Below are 19,902 nucleotides of genomic sequence, written 5' to 3' on the forward strand. Positions count from 1 at the left end.
TACCACTTGTTTTCCTTTTTAATAAATGCATACTGTCCCTGCAATCTATTACATTGTAAAACCTAATTTATACATCTTTGAAGGATTCAACCATCTCAGTCCTATTAAAGGTATTCATTTAAAAGGGCCATATTAGAAACGTGGTTCTGGCCTGTTATATTACTGTTACAACCCTGGCTCCCTATTTCAGCTGTCTTTTGGGGGGGGGGGGGGGGGTAGAGAGTGAAAATCTCCAAGACATTCTGATGTCAGAAGCACTTGTAACACACCCTTTGTAGCATCCCTGGATTTGGAGCTCAACCTGGCAGAAGTCCCCATTGGGCGGACTCTGTTGATCCCTAAAGTGTGTGTTGCCCGGTGCCTCCAGCTGGGGCTGAAAGGTGTTAGTAGGTGAGATTTCCCTCCTTTCTCCTCAGGAAAATCCAAACAAAATAGCACTGTGAGTTTAGCTGTCTTGAGGATTTCAGTCCTCTGTCATCTGTGACCTGCACTGCCAGGTTTCCTAGTAAAGAGAAATCACTCTATATTAGCTCCTTTAGAACCACATCTCTTTTTCTGGCCAAAATCTTTAACTAGAGCCTTTCCAGCACTAAGGAAAACTCCTCTCCTCTCAGACAGAGAGACAGAATTTCTCTTTAACCTAGTTTGCTAAGACCTTTAATTGCAGCCTTTCAGCTAAATCATGCTCTTATTTTTTCTTTTCAACCAAAATCTGCTCTAGCAGTAATTCAGTCTTATAAGAATGTAAGAATAGCCATACCGGGTCAGACCAATGGTCTATCTAGCCCAGTATCCTGTTTTCAGCAGTGGTCAATCCAGGTCACAAGTACCTGGCAGAAACCCAAATAGTAGCAAGGTCCATGCTACCAATCCCAGGGCAAGGAGTGGCTTCTCCATGTCTGTCTCAGTAGACTATGAATCTTTCCTCCAGGAACTTCTCCAAAACTTTTAAAAACCCAGATATGCTCATCACTGTTAACCACATCCTTCGGTAATGAGCTCCACAGCTTAACAGTTCTCTGGGTGAAAAAATATTTCCTCCTATTTGTTTTATAAGTATTTCCATGTAATTTCATCAAGTGTCACCTGGTCTTTAAACCTTTTGGAAGAGTGAAATATTGATTCACTTCTACTTGTTCTACACTACTCAGGATTTTGTAGACCTCAATCATATCAACCCTCAGCCTTCTCTTTCCGAAGCTGAAGAGCCCTAATCGCTTTAGTTTATCTTCATATGAGAGGAGTTCTATCCCCTTTATCATTTCCACACACTGAGCAGAAGATTTCAGCCTATTGTCTACACCGACACCTAGATCATTTCCTTGAGTGCTGACCTCTAAGGTGGACCCTAGCATCAGGAAACTATGATTTGTTATTCTCCCCAATGTGTACCACTTTGCATTTTCCACATTAAATTTCATCTGCCATTTAGATTCCTAGTCTTCCAATTTCCTAAGTCTTTCTGCAGTTTTTCACAGCCCGCATGTGTTTTAACAGCCTTGAATAGTTTTGTGTAATCTGCAAATTTAATCACCTCATTTGATATTCCGATTTCCAGATCATTTATAAATGTTAAATAGCATCGGTCCCAGTAGAGATCCTTGCGACAATCTGCTATTCACCCTCCTTCATTGAGGAAAATAGCCGTTTAATCCTACCATCTGTTTTCTGTCCAATAACCAGGTCCTAATCCACAGTAGAACATTGCTTCCTATCCCATGACTTTCATTTTCTCAGGAATCTCTCGTGAAGAACTTTGTTAAAAGCTTTCTGAAAATCTAGGTACACTACATCAACCAGCTCACGTTTATTCACATCTTCAAAGAAATGAAGCAAATTGTTGAAGCAAGACTTCCCTTGGTTGAATCCATGCTGACTCCCTCCCCATTAAACTATATTTATCTATATGTTCTTAATTTTATTCTTTATAATAGTTTCCACTGTGTTAACTGGCACTGATGTCAGGCTTATTGGTCTGTAATTTCCCAGATCACCCTGGAACCCTTTTTAAAAATTGATGTTACATTGGCCACCTTCCAGTCTTCAGGTACTATGGATGATTTTAATGACAGGTTACAAATTACTAACAGCAGATCTACAGTTTCATGTTTGAGTTCTTTCAGTACTCTTGGATGCATATCATCTGGTCCAGGTGATTTACTACTCTTTAATTTGTCAATTTGTTTCTGTATGTCTTCCAGGTTCACCGAGATTTCTTTCAGTTCCTCCACATCATCACCCTTGAAAAACATTTTTGGTACAGGTAGATCTTACATCTTCTTCTGTAAAGACCGACACATAGAATTTGTTCAGTCTCTCCTCTATGGCCATATCCTTTCTGTGTGCCCCTTTTGCTCCTTCCTGATCTAACGGTCCCATGGATTTCCTCTCAGGCTTTCTACTTCTGATGTACCTGAAAAGTTCTTACTGTGAGTTTTTGCCTCTGCGACGAAGTTTCTCTTCATATTCTCTTTTATCCTTCTTTATCAATGCTATGCAAATAACTTACCATTGCTTATGTTGCTTCTTATTTTCTTCATTATTATTTGGGTAATTTTTCCATTCTTTAAAGGATGTTCTTTTAGCTTTAATAGTCTTTCACTTCACTTTTTAACCATGCTGGCTGTCGTTTTCTCTTCTTTCCATGTTTGTAAATACATGGAATGCATCTGGTCTGGGCTTCCAAAATGGTATTTTTAAACAATGTCCATGCCTGATTTAATGTCTTAACTTATGCAGCTGATCCTTTTAGCTTCCTTTCACCATTTCCCTCATTTTATCAGTTGCCCTTACGAAAATTAAATGCTGCTACAGTTGATTTCCTTTGTGGCTTCACTCCAGATATTAGCTCAAACTTGATTATGTTATTATCACTGTTTCCCAGCGGATCCAACACCATTACCTCTCATACTATGCCCTGCATTCCACTAAGGGCTAGATCTAAAATGTCTCCCCCTCTAGTCTGTTCCTGGACCAGTTCCAAGAAGCAGTCAAAATTCCTGGATGCAATAAATATCTGCCTGGCGCTCCCTGATGTAACATTTATCCAGTTGATATTGGGGTAATTGAAATCAAAATTTCACCCAAATTCTACTCAATATACAATGTGTTTCTGGGTAACTGTGGCAGGAAATAAAGAAAAAAGTGGAGAAAAAAAGAAGACCTCAGAAAATTCGGAACTTCCTCATTTTTAAAGGACACCCCTTTTGTATAATGAGGGAACCACTTTAATCATGCGTCTTCAAAAAAAAAAACTCCACTATATCAGCTTCACAAAAACACTGCCACTGTGCCCTTAAAAACACTCGTAGTTGAGACTCAACATGTATCGGGAAATAACTTGGAAAAAGTACTTATCTTAGATGACAAATTCCATAGATTTTTATGGTGTCCAGCCATCATCTTATCCTTTCCCATTAGCAGTTATAATCATTTTACATGTACAAATGATCGCAGTTAGTGATCCTTCTTTCCCAGTAAGTTCAATAATTTGCATATGGCTGTGACCTTCCCCCCTCCAGCTCCACACTGAGATGAACTAACCCAACTGTCAGTATGCCTTCAACAAACAAATCCTGTCTCGCTCAAACAAAACCTTCCTCCAAAGAGGTTTCACACTCTTAAATTAACTTCAGATGCTATTAGAGGATTAGGCAAGAGCACTGTGTTACTAGAGGAAAATGGTGTTCTGGTCTGTGACTTCCATCAGAGTGCATGACCTCTACTCAAGGATTTTCATACAAAATAAGGAAAAGATTCTGAGTAGTTGGTAAAAGCTCATGGTGTCATGTCCCAACCCTTGTTCCAATTGAGCTGGAAGTCCAATGGAGCCTACCAAAAGGCAGTTAAACCCTATGTAAAACAATTATTTGTCTAAATAGTATGTGAAAGAAAGCCAGCAGATCAATGTCACAACAAAAAGATTTTATTGAAGATACCGTGTATGAACAAATCGCCCGACACAGCCACCTAGGGCTGCGTCAGGGGCTAATTTGAAACCTTCGTAAAGGGGCAAATATGGTGCATAAAAGTCAAGAAAAAAACAGCTCAAATGGGAATCCTGTGGTCTCTAGCATACACAAATGGACACACCATTATTGAAGCTTTGCCTCTTTACGAAGGTTTCAAATTAGCCCCTGACGCAGCCCTAGGTGGGAGAAACACGGCCTGTGTCAGGCGATTTGTTCATACACGGTATCTTCAATAAAATCTTTTTGTTGTGACATTGATCTGCTGGCTTTCTTTCCCATATTGGATTTTGCAGATCGTTTGCCTTGTTGTTTTTTGGGACCCTAAATAGTATGTTACATACACTTTGCTCCAGGCTATATTTTACATATTTTACTAATTTGTTTAACCAGAGGCATGTTATTTTTTTGACGTTTGTGGAAAATTGGGTCTCCATTTTCAAAACCTTTTTTCATGCAGACGGACTGAGGAAAATATTTATTAATGAGGGCCCCAAGTTGCAGTCTTTTAATAATAATAGTAATAGAGATTTATATCATAACTATAGCAAAGTGCTTTGCTAAACACACCAACAATATGTTTAGGTATAATTTGTTTTGACATTTTATTTACTGTGTCTTGCTTTGGTCTTGGCTGAAATGTTTTTGTGTTACCAGTGAGATCAGGTACTAATTGTTTCTCCCCTTCCCCCACATATTTACAGGTTCTTAATCTCAACAAAAAGGCCAAGAAGGGACTGACTTCAGCTCAGACCTTGCATTTCTCTGAGGCTGAGCCAAAAAGAGAGAAGGAATAGATAAAGCAATTCTATAACAAGTGGCCTATGATTAGGCACCCAGAAAGTTTATTCTACAAGGGACTCTAGGCGCCTATGTTCCTTTAAAGAATATTAACTTAACCAGGTATCTAACTATGTGCTTAACGTTTAGATACCAGCACTTAGGCCAGCCATAGAGCTGGTGTAAGTGTTGGCACCTAAATGCTGCAGATAAACAAGTACATTATCCTGCTTATAATCGAAAGAGAAAAACACCTATATTGCGACCCAAATCGGGAGATGGGCGACTTTTTCCCGTGGGCGCCCAAATCGGTATAATCGAAAGCCGATTTTGGGCGTTTCCAACTGCAATCCGTCACGGAAACGGGTAAAGTTGACGGGGGCGTGTCGGAGGCGTGGTGAAGGCGGGACTGGGGCGTGGGTATCAGCCGAGGAGAGATGGGTGTCTTTAGCTGATAATCGAAAAAAAAAGACGTTTTTACCGCGATTTTGGGTAACTTTTTTGGACCCTTTTTTTTTTTCACGAACAAGTCCCAAAAAAGTGCCCCAACTGCCCAGATGACCACTGGAGGGAATCGGGGATGACCTCCCCGGACTCCCCCAGTGGTCATTAACCCCCTCCCACCAAAAAAACCCCACTTTAAAAACTTTTTTTCCAGCCTCTATGCCAGCCTCAAATGCCGTACCCACCTCCATGACAGCAGAATGTGTTCTATCCTCTGACAGCTTTTCCCTGGTTCTGATGTTGCTCTCGGGTGAGTGTGACACCTTTTCTGTTATGCGCACTGCAGAGTCACATCAGCAATGCATTGTGATGGGTGTAGGGTATTGGGCTCCGTAATTCCACTAGCTTGTGGCAAATGCTAACGATGTTGGTAGTTGGTAGGCTGTACTCTCATGGTGCTTTTACCCCTGGTAACTGGGTCAGAGGGTGTCCAGTTTTGTTTCTGGTAGTCCATGAGGTAGTGGCCATTTTTGTAAGACACTTTTAGATCCCTTTCATGTGTTTGCCACGTTACAGAACTTAGTTTTTACCTTGAATGTGGCTGAAAGAGGGCATTGTACAGCATTCTGCCAGCTCTGACCTACTGCTAATCTCAGTACCAGGGAGACTCTTTGCCAGTGGGGCACAACCTGTGATCTGCAGTTAACTGTGAGTAAGCGTGTTTATTCCAATAAAGGACGTTTTCGGAGAGATTAGTCTTCAGGTGTCAACTGGTGTGCCAATGTTATACAGCAGCAACAAGTCCTAGAGGCCTGCATGTATGCAGGTCCCTGGAGCACTTTTAGTGGGTACCGCAGTGCACTTCAGGCAGGCGGACCCAGACCCATCCCCCTCCCACCTGTAACACTTGTGCTGGTAAATGGGAGCCCTCCAAAACCCACTATACCCATATGTAGGTGCCCCCTTCACCCCTAAGAGCTATAGTAGTGTTGTACATTTGTGGATAGTGGGTTTTGGGAGAGGGGGGTTGAGGGCTCTGCACCCGTGGTAAGGGAGCTATGCATGTGGGAGCTTTTTCTGAAGTCCACCGCACCGACCTCTAGGGTGCCCAGTTGGTGTCCTGGCATATCAGGGGGGCCAGTGTACTACGAATCCTGGCCCCTCCCACGACCAAATGGCTCGGATTAGGACGTTTTTGAGCTGGGCGTTTTTAGTTTCCATTATCGCTAAAAAAAACAAATGCCCAGCTCGAAAATACGGTCTGTCCCGCCTCTTCACGTACCCGTTTTCAGACATAGACGCCCATGGAGATAGGCGTTTGTGTTTGATTATGCCCCTCCACGTGTACTTCCTCTTCCAAATATGTGCCATGTAAGTTAAGTAGGTATTTGCAGAATAGCTCTCAGGTAGAATTTTGGCATTTATGTATATATGTGTGTACATATGTAAGTGCTGCTATTCAAAACATGTATGTGTGTGATGGGTACGTAAATGTTAGTACCTAAGTTATTGAATTTCTCTTATGGTATGTAAAAAGTAAGAGTTCCACCAGCAAGAACCATTGGAAGAGGTATGCTGGGTGGCAGAGAACAAATGTTAGATGTCTGGTAGGGCAACGGATGATGGATAGGCTGGGAATTCCAGAACACAGCAGTGCTTCTGGCTCTTGCCGTGCAAATAAGTATCCTGCATCTTTTTCCGGATAATGTATCTATATTACCCACTGCTGAATATATAAACCGTTTTTAGGGCTTTTTGAGGTTGGTTTGTGTCCTTTAGAAACTATCATTACGAACCTACATTATTAAACTCTATGAATTTTAAACCTTGTGAGAGAAGACTCTGCTTTATGGCTGCAGATTGCTTCATACTTTCATGGTGATGCTTCTCATACAATCTTTGAGATTTTTAAAAATGTCTTGTATCTTTTTGTTTTGACCTTAACAAACAAGACATGTGGCACTTTGGAGCCAGATTGATCCCCCCCCCCCACCCTAGTTTAGAACGCTCCAAAGATGATGGCTATTAGTTGTCCTTTTGTAATATTTTTTTTTCTTACAGGTTAACATGGTACTTGCTTCCCTTGTGGCTTTGTTGATTCTGCAGGCTTTGTCTATTTTCTTTGGTAGCGTTAGTTGATCAAGTCTGTCCGTATTCTTATTTAAGATGTGTGCTGTTTTTTTCTTCTTCTTGTTACTAGAGGAAAAGATCCGGGGGTGGATCGTGTGCCTTGTTCCCTGATGAGTTACACGTCAGACGTAAGCAAGCAAATTCAGTAACGGCAGAGGTGGCCTCTTCCTTGTCCAAAACATGGCTTCGATGTGGAGAGGGCTTTGATTCTGTTACTGCTTTAACTGTAAGTACTGTTTGGGAAGATTCTTGAGTGAGCTTACTGATTTAAATATAAGGGAAGGAGTGATTGGGTTTTTTTTTTATATTAAGAGTTAAGGGTGCTATTAAGAAATAAATGGAGTAATAATGATCAATTTTCAAACTCATTTAGCCTGTGTCTTTCATGGTTTTTGCAGCAACAGGGAACAGGGTTACAAGGAGCAAACTGAACGGGGGAATACGTGGTGACACTTTTCTTATTTGGTAGACTACAGTTCTCCTCCCCACCAGTTTTCACTTGATAAAGTACAGATCCACCTCCCCCACCCAATATCATCACAACTTTCATCTTTCGTTTCTTGTTCCAACCCCCCATGTCACCATCTTCTTTATCCTTCCCTTTCAGTTTCGCTCAACTCCCCTCGGTGATCTGGTAGAGTTCAGGGGTTCTCAACCCAGTCTTCAGGACACACCTAGTCAGTCAGGTTTTCAGGATACCCATATTGAATATGCATGAGATAAATTTTCATGTACTGCCTCCGTTGTATGTAGATCTATCTCATGCATATTCATTGTAGATAATAGAAAACTAAACCTGGTGTGGTAGTTGATCTCTTAAGTGCAATGACATGCAACCTCCTAGGCCTGCAGGGGTGAGTTCTATATATGGTGCCGAAAAAAATGCTATTCTGTAAGCCGTGCTTAAAGCTAGGCGCGGTTTATAGAATAGCGCTTACGCCTGGGAACCCTGACTAACTTTAGGTGTGGCCATTTGCACAACCTGAAACGTGGTATAAATGTGCATGCCTAAAGTTGGTGCGTATTCCCCCCTTATTCTATAACAATGCATGTAAACGCTAGGAATGCCCCTGTTCCACCCATGACACTCCCATTTCCATGCCCCCTTTCTTTTAATCGTTGTAAAATTTAGATGCGTACATTCCAATTAAATCTAATTAGTGCCAATAATTGCTTGTTAAGCATTAGTTCATTAATTAAGTTGCACACACAAATTGAGTGCGTGCCCAAATTTCCTTGCTCAAGTTTTGGCGACTTTTATATAATTAGGGGGATAGTGTATACACTAAACAGGCATCCCAGATACCTACAGTGCCAAAAGGTCACAGATGGATAGACAGGACCTGTTTTATTTCCTGTTTCATGTAATTCTTTTCTCACACCACCACTTGCTACACTTATTAAATATCTCGGTATTAGCCCCTACTTCTTCGCTGATGACATTCAGCTTCTTTACTATGTTAATCCTTCTCCTATGAATCTTGAATCACTGAACATTTGCAGTTATGGCGTGGCTAACTGTCTTTTAATATCTTGTCCTTAATTGTCAGAAGTGCCAAGCAGTTTGGCTTACCAGTCACACTAACGTACCTACTGTTTCATCGTTGCTGTTTGGGCACAATATTTTACTAAATTCCTCCCTCAGAATTCTGGGTGGTGGTATAGATTGTGAATTTTCCTTTTAACCTCAGATCACCTCTGTATTGAAATCATGTCATGCTCTTCACTAAATTAGATCTGTTTAGCCCTTTCTGGAAAGAGTTGCAATCTATATTTTGATTCACACCCTGGTTTCACTGTATAATGGAGTTTGACAAGTGACTGTTAGCAATGTTCTGGAGCAGTTGTTGTCATTTATCAGGGTTCTTAGTACTGGTTACCTTTAAGCTATAGGATCACATTCAAGGTGTTGGTTCTTATATATTTTTTGTTTGGGACAGTCTACTTCTTTTTTTTTTTGACTGCTTATTCCACAGACTTCCTTACACCAACTATGTTCATGTCAAGATAGACTTCTTGCTATAATCTCCACCTGCCTGAGCTCATCCACAGTCAACATGACTCAGCTTTCTTACTCCTTTGCTGTGGAAATCTCTTCTGAAGCATCTTGATCACAGGACAACATAACAGGCCTTAAGACTTTCTTTTCCCAGCAGGTGTTTGAGGGTAGGTGTCCTCTGTGCAGTTTCTGAGAGATGGTGGGGTCGGATCATTCCCTTTGGGGCCAGTAGGATAAAGCAAATTTTCTTCTTTTACGTTTCCACTTCTTTTAACTTTTTTTATTTTTATTTGTAGCATTGTGAATCCCTGTGATATGCTATGAATGGGAGTATATGAAGCCTGGTATTAAATAAATATATGAGGCTTCCTTTTTTAAGAACATAAGATTAGCAATAAGGGGTCAGACCAATGGTCCATCTAGCCCAGTATCTTGCTTCCAACAGTGACCAATCTAGGTCACAAGTACTTGGAAGAAACCCAATTAGTAGCACCATTACATGCTACCGATCCCAGGACAAGCAGTGGCTTCCTCCATGTCCGTCTCCAGGAACTTGTCCAAACCTTTTTTTTTTTAAAACACAGATACACTAACTGCTGTTGCCATATCCTCTGGCAGTGAGTTCCAGAGTCTAGCTATTCTTTGAGTGAAAAAATATTTCTTCCTATTTGTTTTAAAAGTATTTCCATGTAATTTCATTGAGTGTCTCCCAGAAAAATTAGAGCTCTTAAAAATGAGCACATTTAAAAGAGAGATTTACAGTGAGGGTATGATGCACAGATTCTGGTTCTGGTTTCCAGGGCTGTGTCTCCCATGTATCTAAGTACAGAGCTTAACAGCATTCACTCGGTGTGGTTACTGTGGTATTTTGTACCTAGTTAACATTCTGCCATAGTTTGAGGGCTTAACATCATCAAAATCAGTCTTTTAATTTAATAGCAGATAAAGTTGATTTAAACTCATCTATACATATACTAAGTTTCAGCCTATAATTCCATCCAGAAGTACTAATAAGTGTAAATGGACAGACAGTTCAGAAATCTGTAAATGAATGACCACTTCTGAATCCTTTTTCCCCTTCACCTAATTTTTCCTTATTCTTACCTCTGAACAAATTTGTGAGTTTATGCTCTGAATTTCTTTGTCACTGTTATTTTTTATATTCTTTGTTCTGTCTTCTTGTCCTTTTACTGGTAGCTGTGATTGGGCTAATGGTTCACTTTTTTGTTCATCCGACAAATAAAATTTTCAAATTATTTCTTGGCCATGAATCCTAAACCAGTCCACTTTTCGGTATGCTATATTTGCGCATTTATATGCCGACCTAAGTTCCAGTGATTACATTGCAGTCCTTCAGTGATTTCAAATACAGACCCCTGATCTAGTCTTTATGCCGAAACACAGTGCTTTGTTGGGTCCTGAAGAATAAAGATTTTATCCACTGGATTCTTAGTCCTGCTGGTTTCTTTACGGAAGAGCTCTGCTGACCATACTACTCCTTTCTCTGGTATGAACTGCTTTTGCTGTGTTTCCCCAGATTTTTTTCCCAGGGCATAACTATTAATCTTCTATATGTGTATGCAGTTTCAGCTCTGAAAGCAATCCAGAAATGCACAGAAAATGTAGGATCGATGGACACTTGTGAACAAATCCTGATAGAGGTTGCAGTAGCCTTCAGGGACTCATTATGAAACATCCTAGTCACCAGGATTCATTCAATTTTGGGTGCCTAGTTTGATAGACTAATTTTTTTTCTGATTGGCTTATTATATTTCATTGAGCTTGTTCTCAGCGCGATTGTATGTAAGATATCTTTTGCTTTCCTATTGAGTTCCTTTCTTATATATTTTATTTAGCCTCTTTACCACCTTGCTATGTTTCTCATGAAAAGACAGTATATCTAGTGAAATAAACCATAATAAAGGCAAAAAAAGCCATAGTGAGTTGCAAGATATTTGTTATCCATGTCAGTGGCTGCATAGACTAAATACAAGCAAAAACTACTTTTGAAATGTCTGATTACAAATGTTAGAGGTCAAAAAATAAGAGAGAAGAGCAAGAGTTTATAGCACCTAATAAAGAGGTATAATAGTCATCTCAGAGTCCTGATGGGAGGTGGGTATCAGTGGGACACTGCAAAATCAGCATAAAAATGACTTGCAATGATAGTATGAATCAAAGTGGTAGAAGGCTGGTGCTATATGTTACAGTGCATTGAGTCCAACAGAATAAAAGTTCTATAGGAAAAAGAATGTAGGTGAAATTTTTATGAATACCATATGAATAGTCATATGTATTGACTAGGTAAATGTCAGATCAGGTCATCCTAGGGGAGGTAAAGTTTCTAGATAAAATAAATGACTGTGTTCCATGGAGCAACTGGTTCAGAAACCAGGAGGGGGAGCTATTTTAAATCTAGTCCTTAGTGGAATACAGAATTTGGTGTGAGAAATAATACTGTTGGAGCCACTTGGCAATAGTGATCATAGTGTGATCAAATTTGTGTTAATAACTGGAATGAAGATGCCAACGAAATCTACTGCATTAGCATTTAACTATAAGAACGTAAGAATAGCCATACTAGATCAGACCAATGGTCAATCAAGCCTAGTATCCTGTTTCCAACAGTGGCCAATCCAGGTCACAAGTACCTGGCAGAAACCCAATTAGTAACACCATTCCATGCTACCAATCCCGAGGCAAGCAGTGGCTTCCCTCATGTCCATTTCAATAACAGACTGTGAACGTTTCCTCCAGGAACTTGTCCAAATCTTTTTTTAACCCCAGATAAGCTAACCGCCATTTCTATATCCTCTGGTAACGAGTACCAGAGCTATTTCCTCCTATTTGTTATTGATATGACAATGTTAACATAATCATGTAAGCCACATTGACCCTGCAAATAGGTGGGAAAATGTGGGATACAAATGCAATAAAATAAATAAATAAAAGTATTTCCATGTAATTTCATTAAGTGTCTCCTGGTCTTTTTACTTTTAAAAGAGTGAAAAATCTGTTCACTTTTACCTGTTCTCCTCCTTTCAGGATTTTGTAGACCTCAATCAATCATATTCCCTCTCATCTGCCTCTTTTCCAAGCTGAAGAGGCCTAACCTCTTTAGGCTTTCCTCATATGGGAGTAGTTACATCCCCTTTTATCAGTTTAGTTGTACTCTTTTCTAATTCAGCTGCATCTCTTTTGAGATACAGCGACCAGAATTGAATGCAATACTCAAAGTGATGTTGCACCACCATGGAGTGATACAAAAAAGGAGCCTATGATAAAATGAAGAAAATGGATAGATTAGACTAAAAGGAGAAATCTGCTGTCATCTACATGTTACTATGAGAAGCTGCATTGATAATGCATTTATATCGGGTATGGGTGTTGTTTAAAAATACCATCTTGGAAGCAAAGACAAGTTGTATTCCATGCATTAGCGAGTGAGGAAAGCATGCAGGGCATAGGTCATGGAATTATTTCCAACCCTTCTGCATAGTTGTTTGTGTTTGCATGCTTTCATATGAGTGTGTATCTATATCTGTGTAGGTTTTCTGAGTTTCTGTAATCAGGAGATGGTATGAGAGGGGAGTACAGAATGGAAAGTGCAATTGTTTTGTGGTTCACTTTATTTGATATTCCCCCAGTCATAGTGCAATCTACGCAGTGTACAATTATTGAAATGCGGTGTAGTAATAGACAAATCTTTTTTTTTTTTTGGGGGGGGGGGGGGTGAAAATAGGATGAACACATTAGAAGGACAAGGTTACATTGATTTAGTTGAAGTAAAGTAAGGAAAAAAGGTTAGGGGTTGTAAGGACACTTAACAGATTGGATACAGAAGGAGGGAAGGATAGGGGACAGAGACAAGACAATGTAGTTGCAGCTGTTGGAGACTGGTTCTCTCATAGAAATATACTGTGGCATTTTTTTTGGGGGGGGGGAGGCTTAATTTCTTTTCTCTCCCCCCCCCCCCACCTCCACTTGCAGAAGCCTTACTTGAACATCACAAGAACTTCCCTCGCATTACCTCCACTCATGTTCTCTACTCCCTCCTGGGTATTCACTCTATTGCAGATCTTAATGTCACCCCAAAAAATCCCCAAAACTTCTTCTCATAAACCTTTGGCAGTATCCCTCACAAATGTATTGAATAGCATTGGCCCCAGCAACAATACCTGAATCACTCCCCTATGCGCTTTTCTTTCCTCCTAGTGAATTCCATTTACCACCAGACAGTCATCCAATTTCTAATCCAGTTTACCATCTTGTGTCCCTATTTATGAGCCTCCTATGAGGAACAGTATCAAAGGTTTTGTTGACATCTAAGTAGAACATATCCAGTGCATGCCTTCAATCCAATTCTGTGGTTACCCAGTCAAAGAAATCGGTCAAGATTTGCCTTTGGTAAAGCCATGTTGCCTTTGATCTTGCAGCTCGTTGGACTGTAAATATTTGACTATCCCTTCATCCTTAACATTTCCATTACCTTTCCTATCACTGAGGAAAGGCTCACCAATCTGAGGTTTCTCAGGTACCACATTTGTAAAAGGGACATCTGCCTCCCATGGTACTTTTCCAGTTTTCATGCATCTATTAAACACATCCTTTAGTGGGCCCACCCATGCCTTTCTAAGCTCCCTCAGTATCCTGGGATGTATCAAAATACGTGTATATTTTGGAAAATTTTCCATTCACTATTTTTACACCTGCTCCAAATGACACACAATCGCCTACTAACTTATTGTTTTGACCTGGGGTTTGGAGGAGTACTGGTGGGGGGGGGAAGAAACCACTTCTTTTTGGTAGCTTGACTCCTTAAGAAGCTGCCTCACAACATGCAGGTTTGCAAAATCTTGTTTACCTTTGAAAATGGCGCTTCTTATATATGTAACTAGGAAAAATGGTGTCTTATGCATGTATGTAGCACTTCATACTTGTACAAACCCCTGTTAATACACTTTTTTTTTTAACATGTGTTTCATAAAATGGCTTCTTCTGTATGCCACCAAATTTGTGGTTTTCTTTGGCGGTTCATTACACATTTTATAAAACAGGTGTAATGTCTGCACCTTTGATCTAGGCAGGATTTCTGCAGAATTGGTACTAGCATGTTATAAAGACAACAGGTACCTATGTATCTTCACAAAAACAGGCAAAAAATAGGCACCTTAGTGCCCTGTTATAAAATCACCCTCATAATGCTGGATTAAAAAGTGTTCTGTAGTACACTTATTTTATAGTGCGTTCTAGCCTAGAATAAGGCTTGTCGGGAAGCAGTTTGTTTTGGCTTTCTATTTTGATTGGCGAGGAGGGAGACCATAGAAAGTAATGCCGGGTGCTTAAAGTTATCAATATTTCATGGGGCTTTTTTTTCATGACTAGTTGCTTGTTTTGTTCCACCTTCAATTCTTTTACTTCTTGCTGTTTGCAGTCCTTTGGCTGTTCGGAGAAGAAGCCACAAGCTGTGAAGCACTTGGTACCACCTCTGGCTTCTGTTGCAGGTAATTCTTACAATTGCATCATTGTATGAGAAGTGTTCTATTTCAGTGTTTCCCCAAGTCCAGTCCTGGAGAATCCCTTGCCAGTCAAGTTTTCAAGATATCCACAATGAATATGCATTAACTTGATTTGCATACACTGCCTCCATTATATGCAGATCTCTTTCATGCGTATTCTTTGTGGATATCCTGAAAACCTGTCCGGCACAGGGTATTCCAGGACCGGACTTGGGAAACACTGTTCTATTTCACAGGGCTTGGTTTTGTCATTATATTTCAGCAGTTGTCTTCATGGAGGAAATTACTTAGTTTAGGCAGTTTCTGGATCATGGAATAAAATACCATAGGATGTAAAAACAAAAATTAGGGCTGCATGTTAATTGCAGTTAACATCGTGATTAATGCGCTATTTATTAGCTGTGATTAAAAAAAATTAATCATGGCTAATACCCACTGCAGAGTCTTACATCCGTCTCTTCCCCTGCTCCCTCCCCCCAAAGCACATGGTCTGTCATCTCTCCCTGTCTCCACACCTGTGGTTTGACAGCTCCCCCTCCCTCATTTACACCCCCCCTCCCCCAAGCGTGTATATTTAAATCCGCTCTTCTCTCGGTCCCTGGCAGCAGCAGTGATACTCATTTGTTGCCTGGTGGCCTACTCTAGAGCTTTCCCTCCCGACTCGTTCAGCCCTTCTGACACAGTTTCCTCAAGGTGGGACGGGTCAGAGGGAAAACTTTGTAGCATGCCACAGGCAATGAATGAGTATGGTTGCTGTGGTTGAGGACTGAGACAAAAGCAGATTTAAGTACACTGGAGGAAGGGAGAAATGCTGGACAATGCTAGGGAAGAAAAAGGGAGAGAGGGAGATATTGGTCATTTAATCATGCGATAATTACAGTTAAAATTTTAATTGAAATGCAGCCATATAAATAATGTTAAGGATCAGTTGGATTTTAGAGAACAGCTGAAAACCAGATTCTTTTAGATCACAGTAAGAGGTACGTTTACTAAGGTGAGTTATACATTTCTATGGGTGCATTAACGTTTAACACGCGTAAACCATTTACGCGCATTAAAAATGCTGCTTAGTAAACCTAGCTCTTAGTCATAGGTGAAATTGTTTTTATTATTTTCTTTTTATGTTGAAACTATGGGCAGTAATACATACAGTGTAGTTCTATTACTTTCCAAACAATTTTAAATATTGTGCCCCTCAATGGAAACGCTGCTGTTCATCACCTTGTTCCCACCCAAAAGCACCTCCCCATATTATTAGATTTTGGTAATGTCCTGCCTGAAACTTTTCTGAAAACTTGATTGGGGGCAGAGCAGTGTTTTTAATCAAAAGCTGTAGGATTCTTGACTGTATTGCTGAGGGTCATTGCTTTTAGAATTTTATTTGCATTTTGAAAATGGAATTTTTAAGGGCAAATGGGGTTAGTGATAGTGAATTAAGGGGTGGAATAGGTGGTGGTGTTTTGTTTTATGTAGTTCACTGTAATTCAATTTATTGTGCCATGTAAGTTATTTTAATCTGAAAGTAATTTTGAAAATTAAATTGATATTAAATAACTCTGCTCTTTGTTCTAAAGTGGAAGTTTTGGAAAATGCTGCAAGGAATTGCAATTTAAGGTTGATTTAATTTTCCTAAATTACCTACTGTTGCTCCTAAAGATATGTTTCTGAGAGATATTTCTGAAACTTTGTATATATCTTCTAATCTGATTCCACCTGTGGTCCAGTGCTATTATATACCTGTACAAAGGAGGACTGCTGATTGCAGCCAACTTGAATCAGCCATTCCTGCTGAAGAAATTGATGTCTCTGCTTTGTTAGAGACATCGCAGTCACAAATGGTCTAGCTTGCTATAATGATTATGACCTTTGCTTTGGTAAAAACATAAGCACCATACTGTGACAGATTGAAGGTACATCAATCCCAGTATCCTGTTTCCAACAGTGGCCAATCCAGGTCACAAGTACTGGGCAAGATCCCAGAAGAGTAAAACAGATTTTATGCTGCTTATCCTAGAAATAAGCAGTGAATTTTCCCAAGTCCATCTTAATAATGGCTTATGGACTTTTCTTTTAGGAAAATATTCAAACCTTTTAAAAACCCTGCTAAGCTAACTGCTTTTACCACGTTCTCTGGCAACATATTTAATTACACGTTCAGTCAAGAAATATTTTCTCCGGTTTGTTTTACATTCACTACTTAGTAGCTTCATTGCCTTCTAGTCCTAGTATTTTTGAAAAGAGTAAACAAGTGATTTACCTCTCTCTACCTGTTCCACTCTACTCCACTTGGATAAAGAAGGACTTTTGCATATGTTTTTCCAACATCGAGATAAATTGTTTCTTAATTTGAAGATTCAATTTTATCCTGATCTTTCTAAAAGAGACACAAAATAAAATGAAGCAATTCTTGTTATTGTGGTCTGGAGTACAACAGTTGGGGGCATTATTCTTTTTAAAATTTCCCTGCAAATGTATTGTAAATATAAATCATTTAACTGTATTTCTTTTTTTTTTTTTTTTTTGATCCTGCAAGGTTTTCGGCATTTATCTCTGGCTGACGGGTTGTGGAGGGTGGGGGTAGAACATCCTTGTATGTCATCTGGTTAGTTGAATCCTATTTATAAAATGTCTGTGGTTTGAATCTCTTATGTAGTTGCTTTTTTTTTTTTTTTTTGGATTCTCCAATTTCCTTAAGTGGAGGAGTAGCCTAATGGTTAGTGCAGTGAACTGAGATCCTGGGGAATTGGGTTCAATTCCCGCTGCTGCTCCTTTTGACCCTGGGAAGTCACGTAAACCCTGTATTGCCCCAGCTACAAAAAAAACCCCTTGGATTGTGAGCTCACTAGGGACAGAGAAAGTACCTACATATAATGTGTATAGTGCTGCATACTTCTAGTAGAACTTATAGAAATGATTAATAGTAGTAGTTAGTCTTAACTCTTCGACCTATGTGGAGGACTTTTTTGATTTTTGACAGCAGGAGCTACTCAAGTCATTCTGCTGCCTGAAGTGAGGAATAAGATGGTGCCCCAGACCCCTGGAGTCCTGCTCCCCCCCCAACTCCTCCTTCAGAGCCACAATCAGAAAGTAAGGTGGGTGGGAGTAATAGAATACAGCAAACTGACAGGAGCCAAGCAATTAATCTTATTACAAAAACATGAAAAACAATATCTATTTATATATTATCTATATATATAAAAGGCAAACCCAACGTTCTGAAGCCTCCACGGAAGTTGAGGCGCCCGAGATATCCGGTGTGCCCTGGAGTGTCTGCACCGCCCTCGCGTCAAAACGTCATGACGTCGAGGGCGGAGCTATTGACACTCGAGTCGAGGGCCGAGAAACGGCCCACAGCGAACAAGGCAAGTAGCTTCGAGGGACGGAGGGAGGGGGCCCCTTGCTAGCGCCCGTTTCATTCCGCTCAGAAACGGGCATTTTTTCCTAGTATGCATATAAAACCAAAGTCAAACAGCCTAATGGAGGAGTCAAGCCACACACAAAAGAAAAATGTCCAGTTCATTCCACCAGGGTTGAACCTTCTGGTGCTGGCTGCCACCAGGACCTAGTTACACATCTCTGAGGCCTGGAGTGAGGAGCACAAGTACTCACAAAGAAGTCGATTGTATGTAATTATTCACATGGGTATTATTATTCATTCATATTGGTATTCCCAGATCAACCAATAAAACCCTCCCAACAAGAGGTACACCTCAGAAGTAGAGTGTTTCACATTACAACTCAACATACAAACTCTGGTGTCAAATCTGTGATAGCAACACAAACTCCCTCTACTACTAGACACTGCGGGGCTCATTTTGAAAGCACTTAGACAAACAAAGTACCATAGGTTACTTTGAGGGGCATAATCGAAAGGGATGCCCATGTTTTGCTGAGGAGGTCCTCGTAAAACGTCCCAGCGAAGGGGCGGGGAAATCCGTATTATTGAAACAAGATGGACGCCCATCTTTCGTTTCGATAATACGGTCGGGGATGCCCAAATCTTGAAATTTAGGTTGGCCTTAGAGATGGTCGTCCCTAGACTTGGTCATTTCTGGTTTTTGGCGATAATGGAAACCAAGGACGCCCATCTCAGAAACGACCAAATGCAAGCCTTTTGGTTGTGGGAGGAGTCAGCATTCATAGTGCACTGGTCCCCCTGACATGCCAGGACACCAACCAGGCAACCTAGGGGACACTGCAGTGGAATTCAGAAAAAGCTCCCAGGTACATAGCTCCCTTACCTTGTGTGCTGAGCCCCCCAAAACCCCCTACCCACAACTGTACACCACTACCATAGCCCTTACGGATGAAGGGGGGCACCTAGATGTGGGTACAGTGGGTTTCTGGTGTGTTTTGGAGGGCTCACATTTACCACCACAAACGTAACAGGTGGGGGGGATGGGCCTGGGTCCGCCTGCCTGAAGTGCACTGCAGTACCCACTAAAACTGCTCCAGGGACCTGCATACTGCTATGATGGACCTGAGTATGACATTTGAGGCTGGCACAAAATATTTTGAAAGATATTTTTTGAGGGTGGGAGGGGGTTAGTGACCACTGGGGGAGTAAGGGGAGGTCATCCCCAATTCTCTCCAGTGGTCATCTGGTCAGTTCGGGCACCTTTTTGTGCCTTGGTCCTAAGAAAAACAGGACCAGGTAAAGTTGTCCAAATGCTCGTCATGGATGCCCTTTTTTTTCCATTATGGGTCAAGGACGCCCATGTGTTAGGCACGCCCAAGTCCCACCTTTGCTACGCCTCCAACACTCCCCTGGGAACTTTGGTCGTCCCCGCGACGACTTTCGATTATACCAATTTGGGCGACCCTGTGAGAAGGACGCCCATCTTCCGATTTGTGTCGGAAGATGGGTGTCCTTTTCTTTCGAATATAAGCCTGCTTGTGTGTCTAAATGCTTTCAAAATGTGCCCCTGTGTGATGTAAGTCAAAATCTGCCTTGTTGACATCTGATCTTGCATTAATATAATATACCCTATTGGCAGTGGCAAGTGGGAATCTGAATTATAGTGAGAAGATGTAATGTTAATTAGATGTTGTTTGAGTTGGG

General features: G+C 40.7%; 1 protein-coding gene across 2 annotated transcripts in view; it reads left to right on the forward strand.

Annotated features, from left to right (window-relative positions):
• Window positions 1–19,902, forward strand: part of SPIDR (scaffold protein involved in DNA repair) — a 602,511-nt gene that overhangs the window by 24,070 nt on the left and 558,539 nt on the right. For both annotated transcript variants that reach the window (XM_030214124.1, XM_030214131.1), the window contains exons 2-3: window positions 7,393–7,548; window positions 14,756–14,825. In XM_030214124.1, coding sequence (XP_030069984.1) covers window positions 7,393–7,548; window positions 14,756–14,825 — 226 coding nt within the window. The remainder of the gene's footprint in view (window positions 1–7,392; window positions 7,549–14,755; window positions 14,826–19,902) is intronic.

Source organism: Microcaecilia unicolor, chromosome 1, assembly GCF_901765095.1.
Source record: "Microcaecilia unicolor chromosome 1, aMicUni1.1, whole genome shotgun sequence".
Lineage (NCBI taxonomy): Eukaryota > Metazoa > Chordata > Amphibia > Gymnophiona > Siphonopidae > Microcaecilia > Microcaecilia unicolor.